General features: G+C 35.0%; 1 protein-coding gene and 1 pseudogene across 17 annotated transcripts in view; one reads left to right on the top strand and one right to left on the bottom strand.

The window, feature by feature from the left end:
* Positions 1 to 25,375, top strand: part of KLF12 (KLF transcription factor 12) — a 380,325-nt gene that overhangs the window by 102,248 nt on the left and 252,702 nt on the right. For all 17 annotated transcript variants that reach the window (XM_039886852.1, XM_039886850.1, XM_039886851.1 and 14 more), the window contains one exon: positions 17,939 to 18,002. Coding sequence is in view for 11 of the 17 variants with exons in the window: in XM_039886839.1 (XP_039742773.1) it covers positions 17,970 to 18,002 (33 nt within the window). In the remaining 6 variants the exon portion in view is untranslated. The remainder of the gene's footprint in view (positions 1 to 17,938; positions 18,003 to 25,375) is intronic.
* Positions 5,619 to 5,737, bottom strand: LOC120622412 (uncharacterized; annotated as a pseudogene).

Raw genomic sequence — 25,375 nt, 5'->3', positions numbered from 1 at the left:
ACCATTTGTTTGAGATATATGTCTAAGTATAAAAATAAATACTCGTGTGCATGTATCATTTATATCTCTTTAGACAGTTGCCAGCTTATCTCAGGAAAACCTCTTTCCTTTTTCTTCTATTTATAATAAAAAGATAATAAGTCCATTTCTGCTATTCCATCACTTTTTATGGTAATGTTAAACCTGTGTATATATAGTCTATATTTAGCAAATAGATTAAAATAGAATTTCCCAATAAAGAGAAGAGTTAGAAATAAAATCAAGATGAGATCTCAAATAGAATCAAGTGACTCGTCAGGTTCAGAAGATTTCAGACTTCGTGGAGTTATATGAATCTGCTTGTGTTGACTTTTTTTTTTAGGTTGAGGGCATGTATTTATTTTTAGTCCACCTTTTCCCTGAAGTGCAGTTCACATGCAGAAAAGTGCACATATTACAAGTGTACAAATGGGTGAGCTCCCGCAAAGTGAACCTACACACTCAATGAGCACCCAGATTAAGTTGTGAAACATTACCAGCAGCCACTCACACAGTGTCACCTGCTGTCTCACCTCTGTCACCTTAGGTGATTGCCTGTCCCCGAACACCACAGGGGTGCAGTATATACTCTTGTCTGGGTTTTGTTGCTCAGCATTATGTTTTTGAGATTCACTTATATTGTTCTTTTTCATTGCTGTGCAATACTCTATTATATGAATTTATCAAAATGCTTCCACAGATTTGTTTATCCATTTTACTGTTGACGGATGTTTCCGTTGTTTCTTATACTTAGCTTCTGTGAATATTCTTGTAAATGCCTTTTGGTGCACATATGTACATATTTCTGCGTGGCATATTTCTAGAAGTAGAATTGCTGAGTCTTGAGGAATATATTTTCATTTTAGGAGCTAGTGCCAAACAGTTTTCTTGAGTGACTGTACCAGTTTAGACACTTATCAACAGCACGTGAAAGTTGCAGATGCCCCATATTGTCGCTATTTCCATATTTTCTTGCTATTTTTGCCATTCTTATGGCTGTGTATTAGTGTCTCATACTAATTTACACTTTTCTAATGATAAGTGCCAGTGTATACCTTTCATATGTTAATGGCCATTTGACCATCTTTTGGGAGGTACTTTTACATGTTTGATTTTGTCCTTAAACTGGTTTATCTTTTTCCTTTTTGTTTATTTCTAAAATTGAATCAAATCCTAAATCCGGTATTTCATTTGGTGAGGAAGATGAGAATCATGGAGAAGTGACTCAGGTAGAAATATGTATTAGTTCATTCATTTAACAAACATTTATCCAACGTCTCTTATATCCTATACCTTTATAGCATCTGCTTTAAAGAGTTTGCAGTCTAGAGGGGTAATAGGCAAAAAAAAAGATCTCAAGAAGAATTGGTATTGAGTGTTTTGATAATTAGAGACAAGAAGAGAGCCCAGTGAAAAAGCATAAGCAGGGATGCATAAGTTTTGAGTTTAAGAAAAGACTTCCCATGAAAGAACGGAAGCGAAAACTTAGATGAAAAGTTAGTGTTAGCCAGATGAAAATTAGTATGGAGAATAGTGTTTCAGGTAGAGGAAATAAAATTATGTTTGAGAGATGGCAGTGCCTGTGGAGAAAAAGAGTGTGTTTGCATGTATATGGAGCTGGGGTGTTTAAAAAGTCTTAAAGTACTCATTAGTTTATTGAATGTGTCAAACCCCATGCAAGTCACAAGGACATGAGGGTGGCTAAAATTATTAACAATAATAATGCTAATAACTAATATTTACTGAGCGTTTTCTGTGTGCTGGGCACTGTACTGAGCACTTTACTTACATTGTGTCATTTAATTCCTGTAGCCATTCTGTGACATAGGCACTCTTATTATTCCTGTTTTATATTTGAGAAACCTGGGTCCTCAAGAGGCTAAGTAACTTCATTCAGCCCTAGAATGCCCCCGTGCCCACTGAAAATATAATGTTTTGCAGATTTCAAAATTGCACAAAGAATTAAACATAAAATTGTAATTGCATTGAGGATTGAGTAGCAGTAAGCTAGGTATGGGTCTGTATATCATAACAGTAAGAGTTGTAAGATATTTGAATGGGTTATAAGAATATACATTTCCAATATTGTTTTAAAACTAGCTATATAATAATACTATGTATATTGTGTATATTATACTACTATCATATATAAATTATATATAAAAATACTTATATCCCCTTATGAAAATGAAAAGGCAATAAGCTATAGTAGTTGAGTACAGACTTCAATGTCAAAATCCTTGAGTTTTATTCCTGACTCTACCATATGTTCTTTTACTACTTGTGGCAAATTCTTAACCTCTCTGCTTCACTTGGAAAAACATGATCTTAAATACCTACTATGTTCACTTCAAGGTTCGGTCGTCCTGTGAGGAAAAACATTTAAATCTGCCTTTGGTCTTTTCCTGAAAGTTTCAGTGTGCTGAATGAACACTAACAAAAAAATCATTGGCAGACCGAGACCTTGTAAAGTAGATTACTTTTGGGCCTGCAGAAATTTTTTGGATTGAACAGAAAGCACTGAAAATAGAGGTTATAATTGAAATGTCAGCAAATGTAACTTTAACAATTCTAGTTGATGCTGCCAGAATATTAAATGTACCTGTTAAATACATTTTTTCTTTTCAGTATATAAATTTTAATATGCATCCCATATCTCTCCAGCCATATTTTCTATATCAATAGTCTCCTGTGGCAATTTTATCTTTGAATACAAACTATTCTTGTTCAATATTTGAGTAGTGATAATGGGTTTTATTCTATAAATAACAGCCTTAGTACCCTAAACTTCAGCCAGCATAACTTTACCATTTGCAAGAACTACAGTGCTTTATATTCCAAATAGCAATTTTAATGTTTTATTCATTACCGGTAAACAAATGCAGAACACACGAAGAAAACTGTTTATTGGCTTAGAATGGGCAAATATATTGCTGTGTTAGTGGGGTACCCTCTAACCAGTGGGCTGGCAGGCCTGAGCTGCTGAAATGCAGTGTTCCAGAAGCCTTCTAGAACAATGTAAATCATATTTGAATTAACAACCTAAGCGGCCCAGAGCTGATAAGAACTCCAAGCTATGGAAGACTCCTTGGAAATCTTAACTTCATTTAGATCCAGTTTAAGAGGTTCTTTTCTTCTATAAGGGTTGCCCAGTAGCTTACTTGTCAAACTTTTCCAGGTGTATGGTTGAAAGCAGCCTGCTACCGCAGCTAATTTATTCTCTTGTTTAACTTTAAAATCCTATGATTTTTGAACTATAATCATAACATATTGTTTGTTTTAATATAAATTATTTAAAAACTCTACACGTAAAATTGATGTTTCTGTAAGAAGCACCATGTTTTATTATGCAAATTTATGTTCCGCTTGGCACACCTTTGAAGAGGCCCAGATAAATCTAGAGTCTCTCTCATTTGTACTTTCCTTGTCTGCCTAGATATTTTGAATCCGAAGTCTAGAGCAGTACAGCACATATGAACTGGCTGATAAAGGTGGTGTTTTTGTTTGTTTTGTTTTTGTTTTGTTTGTCAATAGAACAGTACAGCCAATATTTTAAAAAATAGGAGATTCTATAAATGGGTACAGATTCTCCATTTCACTTGAATATAAATAAGGGCGACTGTTGTCAGAAGCTGAGTAGCACGGGCCCTCTGCACAGGGGGCATTCATTGTCTCTGCCACTTACAGCCTTACTTTGGCTGGCTCCACACCTCTGTTTCAGCCTCCTAACTCCTCCTAGCATTTAGATTTTTAGCTCCCTAAATTAATGAACTTGGAGCTTCCTAAATGGTGTACTGCTGTGAGTTGGTTATAGGTATGCTGAGATAGTATTGATTTTCTTAGACATTTGAGGTTGATGTGACAAGTTGGGAAGCCCTGAGAGCTTTCAGTAACTTCATGCGTGGCCTTGCGCCCCCAGGGTGCCCCAGGGTTGTGGGTTCGGTTCATCTTTTGACTCTCTGTGTTTATAGCAAACTTTGGAGAACTGTCAACTCTTAAAGGCCTTCTGCAGACTTAGAAGAGTTAAATCCATGTGCTCTTTAAACAGGTAGATCTACTCTCTGACGTCATAGGTTTTAATTTGTCAGCGAACCAATGTCTGTTGAGCATAGTCCTGCTTATGTTGCAGATAGAGATGACTCCAGACTGGCAGCGTTCTCGCTCATAAAGTGTCTGACTGGAACCGAGAGCACAGGGATATGCGGTAGAAATCACACGAATGAAAACATTGTCTTTACCTGTAACTCAGTGAAAAAAGTAGATGTTTAGATAAGTTACAATATGCGATTGTCTTTTTAGGTGCTGCTTCTTCTCAGTAAAAGAACTGCAAAATACCTTAGATGTACAGTGAATTCTTTCACCACTTTTATACATTATGAAAATTATAAACTCTGTTAATCAAATTTGTTTATTCAGAAGAACGCCCGAGGAGAAATGTACAAGGAGCAACAGTAAGGCACAAAAGAGATGAAAATGTTATTGTCAGTAGGTTTGACATTTGGAAATTTAAGACTGTGTGGCCTGAGTTTCCAAGTAGTATGTGACATAATATACTGGCTGTGTTCAGTTTCATGATGTATATATTGTCCAGTGCATTTCTCAACAGTCGAGGAGTGGGTATGTGATAAAGAATAGGCAACATTTTATCAATTTAAATACATCTATGCTTCAGGACATAACAGTAAATGTTGGGTTATATTTCTGGTCCTCCGGGAATCTTTTAGTTTTAATAGGCCATGAGGAATATGGAAAGCCCTTGACACTTGAGTTCACGCATGGCTGTGTGAATGACTGTGCTTTTGGAAGACACACACAACATTTTTGAGATCACTTTGCAGAGTTTTCAAAGAACTGAAGATTGATAATCTGGTGAGATAAAAATAAGGTACCAGCAAGCATCACATACATTCCTCGCAATTACAGCTCTCCAAGGAGCTAAACATTGTGCTCAGTTAACAGTACATGTCTTGATGCATTTATATCTAGATACATTAAATGCTAGATTAAACAAGAAAATATCTTTGGGGAGTTTAGTGGACAAAGGAGACATGCTGTTAAGGTTTATGTAAAATAGAATTAGAGGCCAAGAAAAAATTCCCTCTCTGTTGTACAAGGCTTTGAAATGTGGGACCTCGACCAGTATTGTTCAGTAGAAATATAATGCAAGCAGCTTATGTGATTTTATAATTCCTAATTGCCATGTTAGAAAGTAAAAAGAAATATGTGAAATTAATTTTAATAATATATTTTATTTATCTCAGTATATCCAGAATTTTACCATTTCGATGTGTAATAAATATGAAACGGTACATGAAATACTTTACATTACTTTTTTTGGTGAAAGGTCTTCAAAATCTAGTGTGTTATTTCACACTTGCAGAAAGAACTACTTAATTTGGACCAGCCACATTTCAGATGCTCAGTAGACACGTGACTGATGACTATGGGAGGGACGGCTAGCAGTGAGTAGAGATTTTTACGGTTCCAGTTCATACTTTAATGGTAGGTTTTTTTTTTGTTATTGTTTTTAGTATGCTGAAATCTGTGCTTTCTGAAACCTAGAGTCTTCCTTCATTTTATTTTATTTTACTTATTTTTAAAGCCTATAGCACCTGGTCTTCCTAGGTGGTCTCCCATCCAAGTACGAACCAGGCCCAACCGTGCTTAGCGTCCAAGATCAGACAGGATCCGGCGCGTTCAGGATGGCATGGCCGTAGACCTCCTTTATTTTTAACTGCACTAGAGATTTAGTTGGAAGGAGGAGGAAGGAGGACAGTACTTATTGACTCAGTGAATGAATGATTAAGGTTCATAGTAAAAGAGATCAAAGTGTATATTTCCTAATAATTAAGGGAATAAGACTGATGATATTATAGATGAAATAAAAGAGAGAGTGTAGAGGTTATTGCACATCAAAGTCTGGCTAATTCTGGGTTAGATGTAATATTAAGTAATTAAGTTTTTAAAAATAGAGCCAAATAATATCCATAGAAAGGAATTCTAGATGATGGATTTTTAGAATGATCATTCCCACTGTGGGTTTTAGTTTATTCGGATCATATTACCGTGAAAAATTATAAACCCGCCTTCTGTTGCCTTGCTTTCTCTGTAAAAGGAGAGTATGACATGCATATGTATGTTTTTTGGAAATCTGTTTGCTATTTTCTTAAATTAGTATAATTTAATAATATAGGTTACCCAGAAAGGTTGATGTGGCTTTTTTTCTGGTCTCCTTTGGGCTCTGGCAGATCCTATGGCCTAGTAGTATTGCTTAGTTCTATGTTTTAAAACCAGAGTAGTACTTATCAATAAGAGAAATAATGATTTAATATTAACTACTATTTTTATCGAGTGCCTTCTGCAAATTTCATTTCTGAGATTCTCCAGACATGACAAATGCCCTGTAAAGTAGTTATTATTTTAGCCATTTCTATGGATGTTGAAAACCTGGATTTTTAGAGCGATCGTGAGTAGGCTATGGCCCTGTAACTTGGAAATAGAAAACCTGAGTTTGGATTCAGGCCTATGGGATGCTAAATCTCATTAAATATTCTTGAGCTGAGTAAGATGATTTAAGGAAGCATAATTGGCTCTGATAAACTCTGCAGGTGTTGGCCCTGGTCTTAGCAAAACTGGAAGGTTACTTTCCAGTAACTTTTGAGGCTCCTGGGACTTTTGGGAAGTATATGGAAGTGTTCTTACATCTCCGAAAAAACCTACCATTAAAAACAAAATCACTGGCAAACAAGAACTCTGTTGCACTTTGTTTAATTTAGAGCCCTTCAGTCCACAGAACATACAGCAGGCAGAAATACTGTCCAAACTGTAGGGCTAGCAAGACTCAGACCATCAGTGGTTCCTGGTTAGATTGAGAACCAGTGGCTGCTCGGGTCCACAGAGTGACTGTTGTGCTGACTATTCATGTCATTTCAGTGCTTGGTGGCACTCCTGTAATCTGGCCACATCTGTAATTTTAGACATTTGTTCTTGCATAGTACTGCGATCAAGCTCACAGCACAGAAGCTAGTGAGAGGCACTGTGGCATGAGGAAAAGTATGAACACACTTTGAAATTGGAGTGTGTTCAAATCCCAGATATGCAGTTCGACAGCCATTAGACTCTACTTGTAAAGTAGATGTTGCCATCTCCTCCTCACAGTGAGGATTATCTAAAATAATGCGTGTAAAAGTAACTGCCACACTGCTTGGCACATACCTGATTTTTGGATTATATTTTTACTACTGAGATACTGTTATAAATAGTATGTGCCTTTATATTATACAAGACAAAGTGATAGATACATTTCTGAGCTTTCCAAGTGGCTGTGGTAAAACTGTAGGGAAAGAAATTATTTACAGTCATAGGTAAACTTAGTTATAAGGCAGTGCTTTATGGAACTGTGCTTAGAAGAGAAATCCTCCCTGCTCGCTTGCTTCAGAATTCTCCAAGGCCACCTCCAGAGAACTGTTCAGCTACTGGTGTGTCCTCAGGCTCAATTTTGGAAATAGTGAAAATATTTCACTCCACTGTCCCCTTTTTATCCCCTAAGCATTTCTCTTCAGAGTGCCACATAGTAAAGATATGTGGTGTGCTAAGTTACAGTCAGTGTTTTAATTATTCATTATATTCGTACCCAGAGCAGGTTAGGGGCCATTGGGAATGGGAAGTTTGGTTAAGTTTCATGAGTTCACCAATTCGGAGTTAGAACTCAAACTCTGTTAACCAATATTACTTGATTACAGTTCATGGCATATGCCTTGCAGACATTTGCATTTTTAAAATATAGGATTCATAGACTCCATAACTTTGTAAATGGAAGGAGACTTGAAGATCTTTCAACCCCTTAATTTCATAGGTGAAGAATCTGAGACACAGACAGGGTAGCGAATTGACCAATTGTCACATTGTAATATAGCAAAGGAAGAATGATCGTATTGCCTTCTCCATCTAATTTGACACAGATCTCACCAACCAAATAGTATTTAATGGTCAGCTGCAAGAATTCAGCATATTGCTGAGGACAATAGAAACTCCAAACAAATCGTATCATATAGTTTGCTTGCATTAAAAAATGTTGCCAGGTATAAAAAGTTCTTCAAGAGACTTAGAGTACTAGATGTGTTTCAAGTTGCTTGCCCTCCTGTGACCAAGAGTGGCTCCTGTAGCCCCCTGTTGGTAATTGTTGGGTCCATGGGTGATAGCATACTTTGCAGTGACATATGCATATTTTGGATAATCTGTGTATCCATTTCTGTAAAATGAGACAAATAATACTACATACCTCACAGGGTTCTGAGGAATATACAAGTAGGGTAGTTACTGGTTAGAGTAGTTCCCAGCACTTGTAAGTCTGCATATTTGCTGATGCTCCTCCTCTCCGACTGCTACTGAGAATCAGCACCGCTGTACTCAGAGAACAATTTGAATTCAGTGCTTTGGCCAGTGGTTTCCCCTTGCTATATCTCTCAAAATGTGTTTAGTTTCCTTCAGGAATAAATTTATAGAATTTAAAGGACTGTCCTTTTAAAATCGGATATTTTTTGAATAACACTATAGTTGAATTAAAGTGTAAAAATTGGTTAGTACTTGGATGGGAGACCACCTAGGAAGACCAAGTACTGTAGGTGTAAAAAATAACAAATAAAAGATTGTAAGCTGACAAGATCCTTGCAATCTGTGAGGTCAACCAAGGGTTGCCTTGCCTAAAAAAAGTAAATAAAAAAAAGGTAAAAATACATTCCCTACATATATTGGGGAAACATATGTGAGCACTTAACCTGCTTCCTCCCAGTAATTATTTGTTGGTTATTTCCCTTGTGAACATTTCTTAAAAATTAGAATAGAGATTAATCCTTATTATTCATTTATAGAACTATTACTGAGTTTAGTAATTTAGTTTTATGTATGTCTCCAGGTAGGTTTTTAAGCCTGTGATTGGGTAATTTTTATTTTGGGATTATTTTTCAAAATACTTTGGTTACTCATTGGCTGCTACACTGTTATTTTTCAAAATCATTTGAATTTTCTGGAGTATTTTTAAAAAGGTAAACTTACTCATGTAACTTACATATGCTTCAAGAATTTCTCTCTAGTCAGTTTGTCTACCAATGCTTGGCTGTGTGTGTGTGCACGCACACATGTACATACTATCCATTGATGTATTTTCATTGATTCACGTTTGAATAATAAATATTTTAAAATATTTGATCTCTGTGGATCAGAGATGTCAGAAATAGTTTTGAATCATGGAAAGTAACTCAGTTTATGAAAAGGTCTTTCATTCTTTCATAGAATTAGCATTTTAAAATCATATTTTAGCATTTTTTATTTAGCATAAATCATATAAATCTCTTTACATGGTAAGAAACATGTGCGCTAAGACACTAGAAGTTACACTTTCAGAATTGTTTTTATCATTTACTTGAAGTAAATCTTCTCTCCACATTACAGACTCTTTTTCCATAGGAGAGGCCCTCTTTAGGCATAGGCTGGCTAGCGTAAATATGCCAGTTCCTAGGATGCTCATTCATATATATGTATGCATATGTGTGCGCACACTTGTTCTTAATACATTATTCATATTTGTATGTATGACTACATATGTGTACAAATGCTCTCAGACTTAGATTTAAATGTGCTAATTCCTAATGTATCTCCTTTTCCGGAAATGTGTTCTCTTCTCCACTTTTTAAGACAGCTTTGTTTCACCTCCTCTGTGAAGCCTTTTTGGGTTCCCTCAGCTCTCACTATACTTTGTCAATTCACCAGAGCTCCTATGATTTATTAAGGGTGTCAGCTTGATATAAGTTAGAGGTTATAGACTTTGATCACAGTTATTTGTATTGTAAAATGTGGGCATTAATCCTAGATCATTGGAATGACTAATATTTGTATGTGAATTTATTGCATAATATATGTAGAACTTAGTCAGTGTTAAACATATGGTAAACATTCTATAGATGGTAGCTATTGTTGTAATTATTTTACTTATATTTATCTCATCTATGTTGTCTGTGAGCTTCTTTAAATCAGGTGTTGTGACATAGGATTTTTACAACTTCACGTCCTGGCATGTAGACAATTCTTGGATGAATTAATAATATACTGTGTAATAAATATCACTATTATAAATCAGTGGACTTTCATCACCTGCTAGTAATTGCCTGGATTATATTTCGGTTGACTTTCAATTTTGATATTCTTCAGTTTTTAAGAGGGGTCTTTTTTTTTTTTCTTAAACAAGAATCAACCTAATACATTATTTATCAGTCTCAACAAGTAGTATTGTGATTTTCTGGTATTATTTAGTTATGAGAGAAGCATATGGTTATGCAGTCCATTTGACAGTCTGCTAATTTGCTTATCATCAAGAAATACTCATTGATTATGTATTTATTATGACAGCTAGCTATCTGTTGCAGACTAGAGTATAAGCTATGTAGAACAATGATTATGATGTCTGAATGAACAAACTGGATTGATGAATTCAGCCGGTCAAAACTATTGTTTAGTAAGGCACTCAGTAGCTCATAAGGTATTCATTAAAAAATATCAAATAAATCCTTTTGTTTCTGTATCACTGTGTCAAAATGTCAGTAAAACAAATCTATTCAGTTCTTTGATCCATCTTTCAAATTATATATTAAAATCTGCCTATGTTAAACTTCTTTGGGTTCAGATGTTTGACATATCCTAAAATACATCATTTGATATTTTCTAATTATTGTTAAATATTTTGAGAATGCAAATTTCATTTAAATGTCAGCCATAATTAAGTGCGTGCCATTTGTTTTTCTACTCAGGTTTTAACAGTTTGATAGAATGTTTACCCCACAATTTAATAAATATTTGTTTTATTTCACATGAATTAATTCAAAACTGGATAAGAGCAGCATATTTTATTCAACTATTGTTGTAATGGACCAGAAAATAAATTTACTTCCTAAGCAAACTGTTTACTATTCATTTGAAAGGGATTTATCTTGCTTAGCATTGGCAAGCCAAACACAGAAGGCAACAACTAATAGGTAAGCCATATATGTATACTGCATACGAAATAAGGCAACTTATTTTTCTTGAATAGGTCGTAGATCTTTACTGTATAAAATTTGTAATTACCCCATAATATATACCCTAGCTATGTTCAGATAGCAGCCATCGAAGTGAAGTAGAAGAGAAATTCTTAGGCCGTGTGAATTATGCATTTTTAACTGGTGCCAAATACGTGTTTGTCGGAATTTTATTTTCAGTTGTTTTCAAAATTTTAAGTTTACTTTTCTGTGTATAAATCATACAACCACATTATACTTACATAAAGTGCTGGAGATTGAACTGAGATTAAAACATAGCTGGACACTCTATTATTCCCTCTCCCACCAACCTCTTGAAAATTCAAAGATTTTAATATTTTTAGCATGATGGTTTAAGCACATGTCCTGATAGGATTAAGAGAAGGATGTCAGTGTTCTTCTTATGAGAATATAGACTTGTGTGTGCCAAGTTACTTTTGGCAGAATGTAGTTGTGTATGAAGTAGTTGTATGTGCAAGTACAGATTGCACACGCTCTCATATTTGTGTTGCAATCTAAATCATAAAAATTAGACATATGAAGACAATTTAATCATCTTGTTAGTCTTTTGCAATACAGATCATATTTTTGACTATCCAGTCCCAGTAAAATGGCAATTACACTTAAATATGAGCATAACATGAATTACCTTTCAAACCATTATATTGAGCACAGTATATGTAAAAGGAATGCTTAACTCATTTGCTATGTTACTTTCTCTTAAAAGTTTATTTGTTCTCTGTCTGCATAGGATAATGGAGTGTAATGGAATCTGAAAACAGATTAAAAGAGTAATTTCCATGTCCGTGTGCTGTTGCTTTACCTTCTCTCTCTGAATATGGGCTGTATATTCAGTGAACTCTGTTCTTAAATAGTTTCTCAAGCTTCCAGGCATACCCTCCTCCAAATGGGACTTTAGTTCTTAAAATTTGCTCTTTCTGTATTATTGTCTACTTTTTTTAGTAGCAAAGAATTTCTTGGGTGCAAGCACATTTTCAGGGAAACATAAAACTGGAAATAGGGAAGAACAATTTAGTAAATGGAGAATTTTCAATGGATTTATATCTAACAGAATTCCAAGGGTATTATTCTTGGAGTTATTAATGACCTTTGAGTTCCCTTTCTATTTCTATCAGCTATTTCATCATCGAATTCTCTTATTGGAAGAGTTATAGACACTATGTGGTGAGATTCTAGGGCGGAGATGCTATTGTCTGTGTGTTCCTAGGACCTTCTCGTGAGAAACACACAATCATGGCTGGAGATAGTTACTGAGGATGTGTAACTCGGGCTAGAGCAAGTTGTTGCTTGTTCCTAGTTCTCAGCAAAGTTTATGTGGAAAGAGGAGTCTGGGCACTTGATGTAAATGTATGTAAATAAGAGAGAGAGAGAGAAATTTTGTAAATGATATAAATGTAGGGAGTAGGAATGGGACTGACATTTGTTGAATATCTAATATATGCCAGATAGTCTGGTATGTTCATTATGTTTTTCAATATTCCTATGCTCCCCCCAGCCCTCCAAAAAAGGTTTAGTATACCAGTTTAATAAATGAGGAGAGAGGGAACATGTAAAGTTAAACAACATGCCTGAAGTCACATTACCCCAATTGTTAAAACTGGTTTTCATTCTGTCTGGTTGTTCACATCTGGGTCTTTTCCATGACAGCACACAGTGTTCTCATGTAGAGTAGAGCATGTCATTCATTCACGTGAGATCCTGAAATTCTGGATGTTGAAATGTTCTTGACGTTTCCAAATCATCACCTGGGTTGCCTGATGAGTCAAAAGAGGTGGGTGGGATCGTGTGCCTGGGTTTTTGTCTCAAGGAAAGGAGGGTAATGCTAGAAAGTAGGTGTGTGATCTGCAGGGAATAATCTGCATTGAAGTTTTTGTGCTTTTCTTTTTTTTAAATTCTTCAGATCTTTGCTATGATGATCTTTTGTTAATAAATCTAATGGAAATTGGATTACTATTGTGAGAACAATGCTTTCTGTATGGACTCTACCTACCCTAATTGAAGTGATGTCTATTAAAAGTTTGCACATTCTTAAGTGAGAAACACAGAATTATCACTCTTTAATCTTTAATTGTGAATCATGAAAATTATATGTATTTCATATGTAGATGTTACTTATCTGTACCTCAAAACAGAAAATAAAGAACTGTTCTTTCCTATTTATTGTGAGGGGCATCTCTAAATTCAAGTATTTTTATAGACATGATTTGTTAACTACTGACAGCCTATACTAAAAAATATATGAACACTAGTTTGCTTCTCTATAGAGAATGATGTGTGTGCCATGGAAATCCATGTGTCTTTTTTCAGCAGTAAGATGTCTCATGCTGTACAAGTTCAGAAGAGAGATGGTAATGTCACTTGTCACCTAGCAACAAGCTTACTGCTTTGTGTCTTTTCATTTTAAGTCAAAATAGGTATGAAAACGTAGTACTTAGATTCGCATTTATCTCCAGAAATATTTAGATTAACCTTTAAATATTTTTAGTTCCCAAGATAACTCGCCATGACAGATAAAACAAATAACTTTAAATGAAAAAAAAAAAAAAGAAAAGACAACATATATATATCAGAAACCTTGATATAGAGTAAGGCCAACATGGATCTGTTATATAATATTTCAGATTTAAGTGCCTGTCGAGTTCCCTAATCAACTTTAAAAATTATGGTAACTGAATTGAATATGTATATAAACCTTTATTACTTGACTTTTAAAAAGTCAGTACTTGAAAACACAAGATCATAACTAACGAAGCAATGATTTGTTAAAACCAAATCTAGAAGACAGAATTCCAAATGGGATTACTACATCAGCATCAGAATTCCATTTGCTTGAAACAGAGTGACTGAATTACTTTTGTGGGGAGAGTGGAATGCCCTGAGTAGTCAGATGTCTATAAATACCTTTAAAATGTGTTTCTCCATTTCTATTTGAAGGGATTCTCAGAGGAACTAGCAACAAGTGTACTTATGGGTCTTGAAGTATTTGGAATGTATTCAACACTAACCTTTAAAGATTGAGAACGTAATAGATCATTTAAGATGTGATGAAGAGCCAGCACTTTGTTACTACAGGGTAATATAATGCCTGTACTCTGAGGTAATTATTCTGAAGTAACTCCTTATTCATTAAGGTGGGGAGCATCCACTTTCATTCTGACTGAGGTCATTTCTGTTGTCTAGGGGACTCTCTTTAAGTTCGAAAGGATGCTGGCTGACCATGTGTGGAAATTACAGCAGACAGAACAAGAGTAAGAAGAATTTAGAAAATCATTCTCTATTGCTTATAGCTATTAAAAAGGAATAGGTGTAACTAGAATTTCTCCAGACTGTCCATCAAACCATGAGTATTTACCAGTGGTTCTAGGCAGTAATATTTTTTGTTCAAAAGTAAATCTAAAATTCTCTCAAAAATGTATTAATTTATTCCTCTTCTTATTTTTCACATTTTTCATATTGAAATAAATGACCAACCCTTGCTGTTTTTTACCTCACAATTGAGAATTATTTTTGAAGCCAGGAAAGGGAGGACCAACATCATTTGTGGTGAGTTTTTGTTGAAGACAGTGACCTTTAAAACTTAAGTGCTTTGAGAAGGTTTACTGGGTAATTTCACAAATGTATTTGGCAGAGCTAAGTAATCTTTTAATTAGGAAGTTGATAGGATATTAACTGTTATTGGAAATGCGCCATTTTCCTATTATATATCATAGCTTGGTTTCGATAGGGATTTAGGGAAACACCACAAATGCTTCTTAGCATGAATAAAGATTAGAGATTCATCTGTTCTAGCTTGTCTCAATTTAGGGAAATCTTACTTATTTTTTCTGTTTAATATCTGGGTTGTTGATTAAAGAGTGATTATTCTTACATGTATGACAGCACAGATTGCTGTATAAACATTACTTCAATTAGGGTAGGTACAGTTGATAAAACAGGTATTATTATTATCCCTTCTTTGATGGAGAAGGAAATTGGGCCTTAGAGAGTGTTGAATGAGTTGCTTAAGGTCACACAGCCAGTGGATGACAGAAATGAGACTAGGGCAGGTCTTGTCAATTCTAAACCACATATTCATTTGCTGTCATTTGTGCTACATAAAGTGTAGGATTGTGGGATGGACGCTGCAGAGCTGAAGATGATCTTGAGTGCTCTCTGAGGAGCTTGAAATAAATGGAAAACAATAGTGAGCATTGTACCAGGCTTTCCTCAGGTTTAAAACATACAGAGGTATAAATTTAAATTGTAGGTGATTGCAAAGATAAACCACAAAGAGCTGTGCAGTAAAATATGACACTAAGAGAATTTATAAGGACCCTGACACCATCTAACTTATTACCTTGAGTACAAAATTAACCTCTGATCATCGCTGTCAGATGGATCTTAAAATAGTTCATGTGCTCAACTCATAGAACTGCTTTCAGAACAAATGATATCATTAGGTTACTTTGTAAATCCCCAAATGCTGTGAAAATGTGTGGTATTGGGTTATGTATATTGTTTATAAGTATAATGTTTATTTTAGTTTGCACATTGATCGTACATAAAAAGACAGATTATATAATGAAGGCCGTAGTTACTTGGGTAAGAAATATCCGCATAATTGATCTAAAGGGGAGTTTTCTTTATTTGTTTTTTCTTTCATTTCTCATTATTAGCTTCACTCATTCTACAATTACTGATCTAAAATTGGCTAGGTCCTGAGCTGCGTATTGGAAAGCAAAGATGAGAATGGCACTGTGTTAGCATGTATTTCTTCTCCTGGTGGGAATATAAATTAATATAGCCTGTTTAAAAAGCAATTTGGTGATATATTTTGACAGCCTGAAAAAAAAATCATATTTTGATCCAGTAATTATACTCCTGTAATTACGTGCTAAGGAAGTAATTAATGATGGAGACTAAAGCAGCTAAGTACAATAGTGTAGGGGTGAGTGGTGTTAGAAGTCTACACTGGGCTCTACTCACCATTCCCCACCTCCTGATTGGACTCTGTCTTTTGGTTGTACAGAGGCGTCACCCAGGCCAGCAGAGGCCCTGGTGCATGCAAAATTTACATAGAAGGAAGTTCAGTTGTCATTGGCAATAGCAATAAATTATAAAGTATTAGACATAAAATAGGGAGCATCCCTACAGAGGGATATTATGTATCCCTACAGTGGAGTTTTATAAGTTTTGGATTAAGCATTAATAAGTTGACTCATGTCAAAATTTGCTTGTAATATATTAAAATGTGAAAAAAAAATTAAACAACCACATATTGAAATATAAGGAGCCAGAATGTAAGGTTGGGGTCCATTTTGAGTACTGGGTACGTTCTACTATAAAGTTGGAACTTATTGGTTTAGATATTTTCGAAGACTAGAAAGGACAAGATGTGTTTGATAAGAACTTGGTGTTTTAAATGACTTTTTAATTCTTTCAAAGGATTCTATATTATGCCTTCATAATGTAAAATGGAAGAATTATACTCAATTTCAAGAGACTATTTCTAGTCTGCCACTACAGTATTAAAATATTACATTTATATTGCTTTTTAGTAGCATTTCTAGTAGTAGTAAAAGCTGTAGTATATATTAGAAAATGTGTTTTGAGACACGAGAGACAGAGAGAGAGAGAGTGAGAGGGAGAGAGGGGAAGGGGAGAGAGAGAGAGAGGAGAAAGAAGAGAGGCAGAGACAGACAAATACATATATATTTAAAACTGGAATAAAATGAAAGGCCAGTTTCCCTCACAGGCCAAGCCCATGGAACTTACAAATTCTGCTACATGTCCTTTAAGGCCTTATGAGCGAGTGAGTTTGAGCTTATTTCATTTTTTTGTTCCAATGTATGGAAACACATGCAAAGGAAACCTGGCCCAGGGCTGTAGTGTTGGCACAGAAGGTCTAAGGACTGCAAGGCGTGCCTCTTTTGAGTGTAATTCCAAACGAAAAGGAAAGTCAGCGGTGCCTAATAAGCTGGCTTAAGTGAATGCCAAAGAAAATTTGCCTTATGAAATGGAAATTCTGAAGCAAGTTACATAATGCTAAGGGAAAATGAATAGGAGGACTTTCCAGATATATCCAAAGGGGGCAAATGGTCTGTGTAATCAGAATTCTCCAATCCAGCAATATTTAATTATATTTGGTAAGGTCCAAATGGTCCTGGGATTTGGAAGCATTTAGAAACCATATAAATATTTACTTTATACTTGTTTAATTTTTAAGAAGTGACATGTATTAACTTAGATCGGTTTCTAAAAGTTACTTGGGTATTGGCTGGCTAACATGGAGCCACCAAGACAAGTTATTTACATTAATTATTCTACACATTTGTATCAACTGTAAAGAAAAAAAATATTTCCTCTGGAAAACAGCATTATTTTAAAAATCTTTTAGTTGCTAAGAATGATGGAGCCAAGTGTTCCAGTTGAAGTATTTGTGAGTTCTCGTTCATATATTCAATTTACTGTTAAGCTGCCTTCTGCCATCTTCTCCTCAGGCTTCTCTCTGTGTCGCTCCCCTCCCCCCATTTTCCTGGACCCTCTCCTTGATCTTTGACCACATTTTTGTTACCTCGTGCCCGGGATTTGTCTCAGTGTCCTAGCTGGTGTTTTGCTCTTTCCTCATTTCTCCATTTTGCCCTTTACTTAGCTGCTAAAGAATAAGCAAAAAGCAAAAAAGGAAATCAAAAATATTCATCAGCTGTTATTTTTATGTCACTCTACTCACTATTCAAAAACTTAAAGAATTGCAGAATTAAGATTTTTCTTCCCCACCTTCCCGCATGAAAGGATGTTATCAACATGTGGAAATTTTTCTCATTATTTGTTTTTGTGTGCTTTTCTTGTAGGATCAATGTGACTCTAGAAACAAATGGATGAATGAATATCCATATGAAGAGGAAAACAATAAAGGTTAGTTAATCAAATCATGGAATTGCAGTGAAAACTCTATTTTAAACATGAGTCTGGAAAGTTCTTCTCAGTAGAGCACTTTGTCTGAATATGAGACAGAGGTCAGTACTTAGAGACATGCATCTATCTGTAAAGTGTAATTTTTATTTTTAATCTTTAAATATAAAGAAATTTATGAGGAGGCAAACCATTTTTGTGTTAATCTGTCATCACTTTCAACAACTTACGCTGGTATTTTAAGAATCAACTTTTAGAAGAATATTAAAAAATGGTAAACCACTGGATAGAACTGATCACAGAGACAACGGGGGGAGAAAAACTCAGATTTTGTATAATGTGCATCAGTTACTACAAGCATCATGCTCATGTCAGCACCATGTGGTGTGATTGCTGTCAGATGCCATCCTTTTTGCACCTGCAGTCTAGGCTTTCCTCAGAGGGGTATGATGACTGTGACTTTTAACTTTGTACCAGTATAAATCAGAGGAGGAAAAATCCTGTGAATATCAGCAGTAACCAAATGCTGGGTATCACTTTATTTGTTGTAGTTATTTGAACTTTTCTTGTACTGCATACTGATTATAATATAAAAATCATAGGTCGTACTCAGAAAATTACAATATGTTAAATCACCTCCATTTCATAACATTTTTACACTGAACAGTTCTGGTATACATGTGTGTGCCTCGTATCTCTTCATAATATAGCGGCACAACACATTAAATTTTGTGTTTTCCTTCCCCCAGTTGCTCCTGCTACTTTCAAATGAATGTACGTTATGCCATGTCTTTTTCTGCTAGCCTACTTTCACAGTTACTTAAAAATGATTTTCCAGGTTAGATCTTTCACTTAAAACTGCCCTCCTCCCTCCTCATTGCTAAAATCATTCCTTTCTAGTACATATTTTTATCTGGAAAATTTTCAGACCTCTGGAGTGAGTACTGATTCCGAGATGATACAAGAGAGACTTCTGGGTGTATCAGTAATATGCTTTTCCATGACCTCAGTGTTGCCTGTGTGGATGCCTTTATTTTGGTAGAACTGATTGTACTGTGTACTTATTTGTAGATCACTGATATGCTAAGGAACTGTCTCTGGGGCTGGAGTGGGGAGACCTGATCTACATATAGTGCTTGTCAATTCCTGTGGTGTAAATATTCCCATTACGGTTGACTTCGAAGATATAGCAACTAGCTTGCAAGATTTCTTAAAATTTAACACTTGGCTTTCATAGCCGTGTTTGAGCTAGTTCTAGCACATCATTGATAATTTCACTTATAAAGTTTAAAAATTTCATGTACTCCTTAAGACAAATGGGGCAAAGATAGTAAATTTAAAATTTCCTGGCTCATCCCTATATAAACATGGAAACCTTCACTCATTACCATGCAAAATGTATTTATCCTTTTTCTTATATATGATGTTGATATAGTATCACTTTGTTTTCACTCACTTGTTATTAAATTTTTATGTTTGAATGGATTAGCATTAGCTTTGTAAGTTTATATATTTTGACAATGTCATTGTTCTGTAACTAATTTTATGATAACTGAAGATGATGGCAAAGATAATTATTGTCTTACTACTTTCCCTGAGGATAAACTCTGAGGAAAATATCATGATTGACTATAATATATTATATGCAATTCATTTAAAATGATTGTTTCATAGCTCATAACTCATGAGGTCATAAGTCTTTATAGAGGAAGGAGTAGTTACTATTTCACTGAACGTGTTTTCCCCATGAATTATTTTTTTCTATTGCTGTTTTTCATATTTTTGATCAATATTTTCAGTTACAGATGCCTTAGAACAGAATATATTTGATATTTGTTTTTAAGCCTCCTTGAATCAGGTGCCATTAGTTTTAACATAATCTGATTATGGGAGAAAATTGCAGAGTTTGAAAATTTATCTTTTGTTTCAAATACATGTTTCAAAAATATTGACAAAGTCAGTATTAAGCTGCAGTTTAAAAAATGTCAGCAGTGGAAGCAACATTGCTGCTGTCTACGTGATTAAAAAGGGATCTGAATATAGCTTTTAAAATTATTTTATACATTTCTCATTTGCCAGTGGTGATAAACACTTGCCAAGAGTCACAGAATGTCTGAATGTGCCTTTCTGCCTTGGTTCTAAAATTTAAACAGCCTGAATAGCATTTGTAAACAATTTTTTGTGGCCATATCAAGAGTCTCACTTCCAGAAGCGGTCTTCATCTGCCCTTTCCTTAAAAAAAAAAAAATATCTGTCTGTCTGTCTAATCTAATCTATCATCTATCTATATTTGCATTAAGTTCTTTCCTTTACCTACTTTTAGTTTTTTTCTTTTGCTCAGTTTCATTGCACTTGAATTTGTTCCTTTACAACCTGCCATTAGGAAATATGAAGTAAATGCTAAAAAGCGCCCAGCCATCCATAATTTCCTGCCCACAAATATCTGCATAAAATCCTGTACGTATGCTCTTTAATGCATTTCAGTAGTTTGTCATTGTGAATGAGGTGACTTGTTTGTGGACCTGGCTCCACGACCTGGTTTTGCTCCCTTCGTTTTCCAGCCATTGCGGTCTGTTTGCCAAGTGCTTCTCAGACCCTGGTTTAGAGCAGGTGGACAAAACGTACACATACATGTACATTAATCCAGATTATCAGAGCTCACATGGAAACTTTTGCTCTATGACTACCTCTGATGAACAGCTGCTGCTTCTATTTCTTGTGTTTGGAATCTAAGAGGACAGTAGCAAACCTTTCTGAGAAAGCTTTAATTTCCTACAAAAAAAAGAGTTCGTTTCATAGTGACAGACTTATATAGTGTGGTTGCTTTTAATTTCTTTTCCATGGAGTTCTAAGTCTTCTTTCTTTACACAGGATGGAAAGATCGTAATAGCAGCCATCTAGCCTTCCTTCCATTTTGAACTAAGTAGGCATAGTTGCCCAGAAAGCCCCATTAGCATGAAGGAAACGTGTTGTCATCTGAATTTTACTTTTCTCAACTTCAAAGTGAAACTAATAACCTGTCTTACTTATTTCAAGAGTTGTTATGGAGGGTGAAGGAAAATATTACATTTGTGAAAACAGTTTAAAGTCGTAGAGTTCTAAAGGTGTGTGTGGTAATGATACTATTATTCTTATAGCATAAGACAGAGTTCGACGTTGTATGACTTCACATCATGAAGTCAAACATTTTCAGTCAGTGACTAAGGTGCACTCGGTGTGTGGCTGCCCCTGTAAAAGTCGGTTGGTTACTTTAGCATTATGTTGAGTACTCCTTGGAATTACCTACTGCATGTGGCAGTTCATTCTATTTCCAGGCATTTATATTAAAAGTTTTTCCTTTTATTGAGCCACATCAATAAATTTGATGATACAAATTAGTAGATATATCACATATTTATTAAAATATCCGGAATTAGGTCACTCTTCTGTCAAGTCACTTCACTTTGGGTGTCTAACTTCTCATATCTGGGAAATGAGAGCAAAATGGTAGACAGGGAGTTGAGAAAGATTATGCAATTACTGAAGTAGAATAATGGATTTATTATTTGAAAAGATGATGCATTACTCATTTTAAAAATGGTAAAGCATGCAAAGCCCTATCACCTCACTGCCTCCCAGCCATTAACATGTGGTGAACGTTATTTACAGCATCTGTGTGCACATGTACAAGCACATATGGACAGTCTTATAAAAATAGGATCATATTTATGCTTTGTATTTCTAATGAAGAGGTATTTTTTCACTTGCAAAATAATGGAACATATAGAAACTGAATTTAAATTGAAATTTATTAATTTCAAATTAGTGTTCTTTCACCAAAGTGATACTATTACTTAAGATCTAAGAGGGAAAAAAACAGCTTTGAGTTCTGATAATTGTTTTTATTTGTTTTTTTGTGACTGAATTTAACATCAAATAGCATCTTTTGACTTTTTATTAAGATGGGAACATTGGTAATATTTTTAATTTTTTTCCCTCTGTTTTACCATGTATTTCAAATTATTACCCTTTATTTCTGATTGTTAATCATAATTATCAAAGCTATTTTATCTTAATTCTTATTTTTCTCGGAAATATGGAAACTGCTTTACTGTCATCTGGCATTTGGTGTCACTGAAGGATGAAGCAAACCGATCTTTCACTTGTTCTTGTTTTGCTTTTTTGGTCAGATGTTCATAGACTATTTTTAGCAAGCTAGAAGTTCAGTAACTTCATTGATTTTATCTTGGTTGTTATCATCTGTATTGGTTTTTCTTGGATCCTGACATTAAACTCTGAGAAGTAGCATCTGTTTTTATGTCTTCAGATTTTAAAATTATAATTAAAGGATATTTTCTGATTGTTTATTTTTTTCTTAAGTAACCTTGAAAATATCTACAGTGTTTTTACGTGGTTTTCCATATCTGTGGTCTTCACCTTTAACTCTTTTTTAACTTCCTGTGCTTTCCCATTAAACATTTTTTTCTTACTATGTTTTCAGTCAAATTTTTTTATTATTGTTTAGTTCCTGAAGTGGCTTTTCATCTCTGTAGTACTTCATAGCTCTGTCAGCTTATTTTCATCTGTTTCAGTTATCTTGTATTTTATCATTTGAACCTTTGTACTTCTCTTTTGAACATTTTTATTTAAAGAAAGACCCTTTGTTTGTTTGTTTGAGTCTATGAAGTGTTATTTATCTAAATTCTTCATCTTTTTCCTTGGGTAATTTCTCCTGGGATGTTTGTTTTTCACTGGCCTTTTGCTTACATTTCTCTCTTGCTTTCGATATGTGCGGTTTTCATGCATAATTTCCCTGTGGCCTCTCTCATTATTATCCATCTTTAACATGTCCCAGAAGTTGCCACTGTTGCAGGTGGTATTGTGGGCAGAGGCATGGACATTTTGGGCAGAGCTAGATGAGTTCAAATCTTTGACTTGAGTTTGTTATTTCAGATGCTCTCTAAATAAAGGTTTCGTTTCCAGTATCTTCCTTCTGTTTCATTGTACAGCAGCGCCTCCTGAGACAAAGGTTCCTCTCTCCCTTCCTTCTGCCACTTCTTGACAACAGAACTAGACTCTAAGCATGCTGTGTCTGTGCGTTTGCTCTTCCAGCACCACTTTCTCTGCTTTTGCTGGACAGGCCTTTTATAACTGTGACTTTTACTTTTAGGAAATCCCGTCTTTTGACTGAGGCCTGAGGAGGTGTGTGTCCGCTCCCAGTGGCCTCCCAGATTTCAGTTTTTGACAGGTTCGCTTTGATTGGCAATTGGTTTCTGACTTTTTACTTTCATTAGATGGAGGTTTTTTGTTGTTTGTTTTTTTTTGCTTTTTTCTAAATTTGCTTTAAAAGTTTTCAGTGAAATTTAAAGGAAAGGTATAAAAATGCCTTAACATTGCCATTTTTTAATAAGTAATATTTTAGATGCATTTAAGGGACCCAGAGAGAGAGTATTGAACATGCTATGCTGTTTAAGAGCTTTGATCTGTGCTCAGGCCTCCGGAGTTTCAATCCTGGCTCTGCCAGGGCCTCACCTGGCTTCTATATTTCATTGTCACATCTGTGATTTGGGGATGCTGCTGCTGCTGATGATGATGACGATGACGATATGATAATGATGCCTACTCCATAAAGTTCTTGTGAAGGTTAAATGAGAAAAAAGTGCTAAAGCATTTGCTTACTGCCTGGCAGTTACACAGTGCTCAATAAAATGGCTGTTTCTTTTATTATTTTAAGCTGTGTAATTGTGTTTAGAATACATTCAGTTTGATTTTAGGAGAATTCGCTGCTCAGGCCAGTATTTGTATATATTTTTTCGTTGACTGGAGATATGCTAGAATGTATGATCAACCCTGGGGATACCAGGCATTCTACTTGTATGTCAGCTTCTGGTTTTTGGGTCTGACTGGGAACTTCCAAATTGTTACGCTACGTTTATAAGGAATAGATATATCTGGCTTTGTCCTGGAAGAAATAAAATACTTGAAGATGTTAGCTATGCTCTGGTAATTGGTAGTTGGTAGTTGGTAGACCAACACATGTTATTGGTATCAGAATGTTGACAACTTCTATTGTTTTAGGATTCTTTAGAGAACCAGAACCTATATGATATGTGTGACTTATTATAAGGAATTGGCTCAGTTGTGGAAACTGAGAAGTCCTGTGATCTGCCATCTGCAAGCTTGTGACCTAGGAAATCCAGTGGTGTAATTTCAAAGCCTGAGAACTAGGGGAGCCATGGTGTAAATCCAAGCTCTAGGATGAAGGCTGATGTCCCAGTTTAAGTAGACAAGAAGAGACTGATTCTATCCCTTCGTTTAGTTTTTGTTTTATTCAGGCCCTCAACAGATTAGATGATGCCCACCTACACTAGGGAGGGCCATCTGCTTTACTGAGTCCACCGATTCAAATGCTAATCTCATCCAGAAACACCTTTGCTGACACACCCAGAAATAATATTTAATGTGGGCACTCAGTGGCCCACTCGGGTTGGTACCTAAAATTAACTACTACATCTCTTCTATACTGTGATTAAATCCAGCAATCATATATTTAGCGTTCATTATTTGTTAAGATGTTGGGCTACAAAGACAGATTATATTTAGACTCTCTCCTCAAACTTTATCATCTCAGAGTCTTGCAAGTAACTTTACTACAGTTTGATGTGATTAGTGCTACAATATATTTAATAAAATCAAGGGAGTTGATGTGGGCCATGGACGGCTTCACATATGAAGTGACATTTGACCTGAGCCTTGAATGAAGATATCCATTGACTGGAAGAAATGGGAACAACCAAGAAAAAGTTATAATATTTTGTTTAAAAAAAATTTCTTAGTAAATAGAAAATCATATTTTCTTTTCTTTGGACACAAAGGTGCCCTGCACAAATTCTTCTTAGAGTTAAGGGTAAATGCAATATTCAGTGATATCATTAACTATATCAGCTAGAATCTATTGAGGCTCATTTATGTGTCCAAATGTTTTGTTTCATCCCTTCTTGTCTTNGGTATCAAAGTAGTTTATATAATATATATTTCACTGGAAAATTTTGAGTGATCATAAAAATGATATGAGCATCTTTTAAACATAACCATTTTAGTTAAAAGTTTGATTTAATGAGAACATTATAGTATTAAAGCAACACAGTAATTGATTATTAAAAGCAATTATTGAAGTATATCATCTGGTTAATTTTATGTACCGACATCTGTACATTAAAAAAAAATAGTAACCTCCTTCCCTTCTCCCCAAGCTATGTTAGGTAAAAATTATTTTCTTACGATTCTCTAAAGAGACTTTTATTAATAAAATCATGAATAATTGTTGATTCAACAATGAGTGCAATTCTTTATCTTATACATAATTTAGTTCTTCAGTATACTTTATAGCCTAATGG

Source organism: Pteropus medius, unplaced genomic scaffold, assembly GCF_902729225.1.
Source record: "Pteropus medius unplaced genomic scaffold, Ma_sr-lr_union100, whole genome shotgun sequence".
Classification (NCBI taxonomy): domain Eukaryota; kingdom Metazoa; phylum Chordata; class Mammalia; order Chiroptera; family Pteropodidae; genus Pteropus; species Pteropus medius.
Note: the sequence above shows the minus strand (reverse complement) of the source record. Positions and strands in the feature narration are given on the sequence as shown.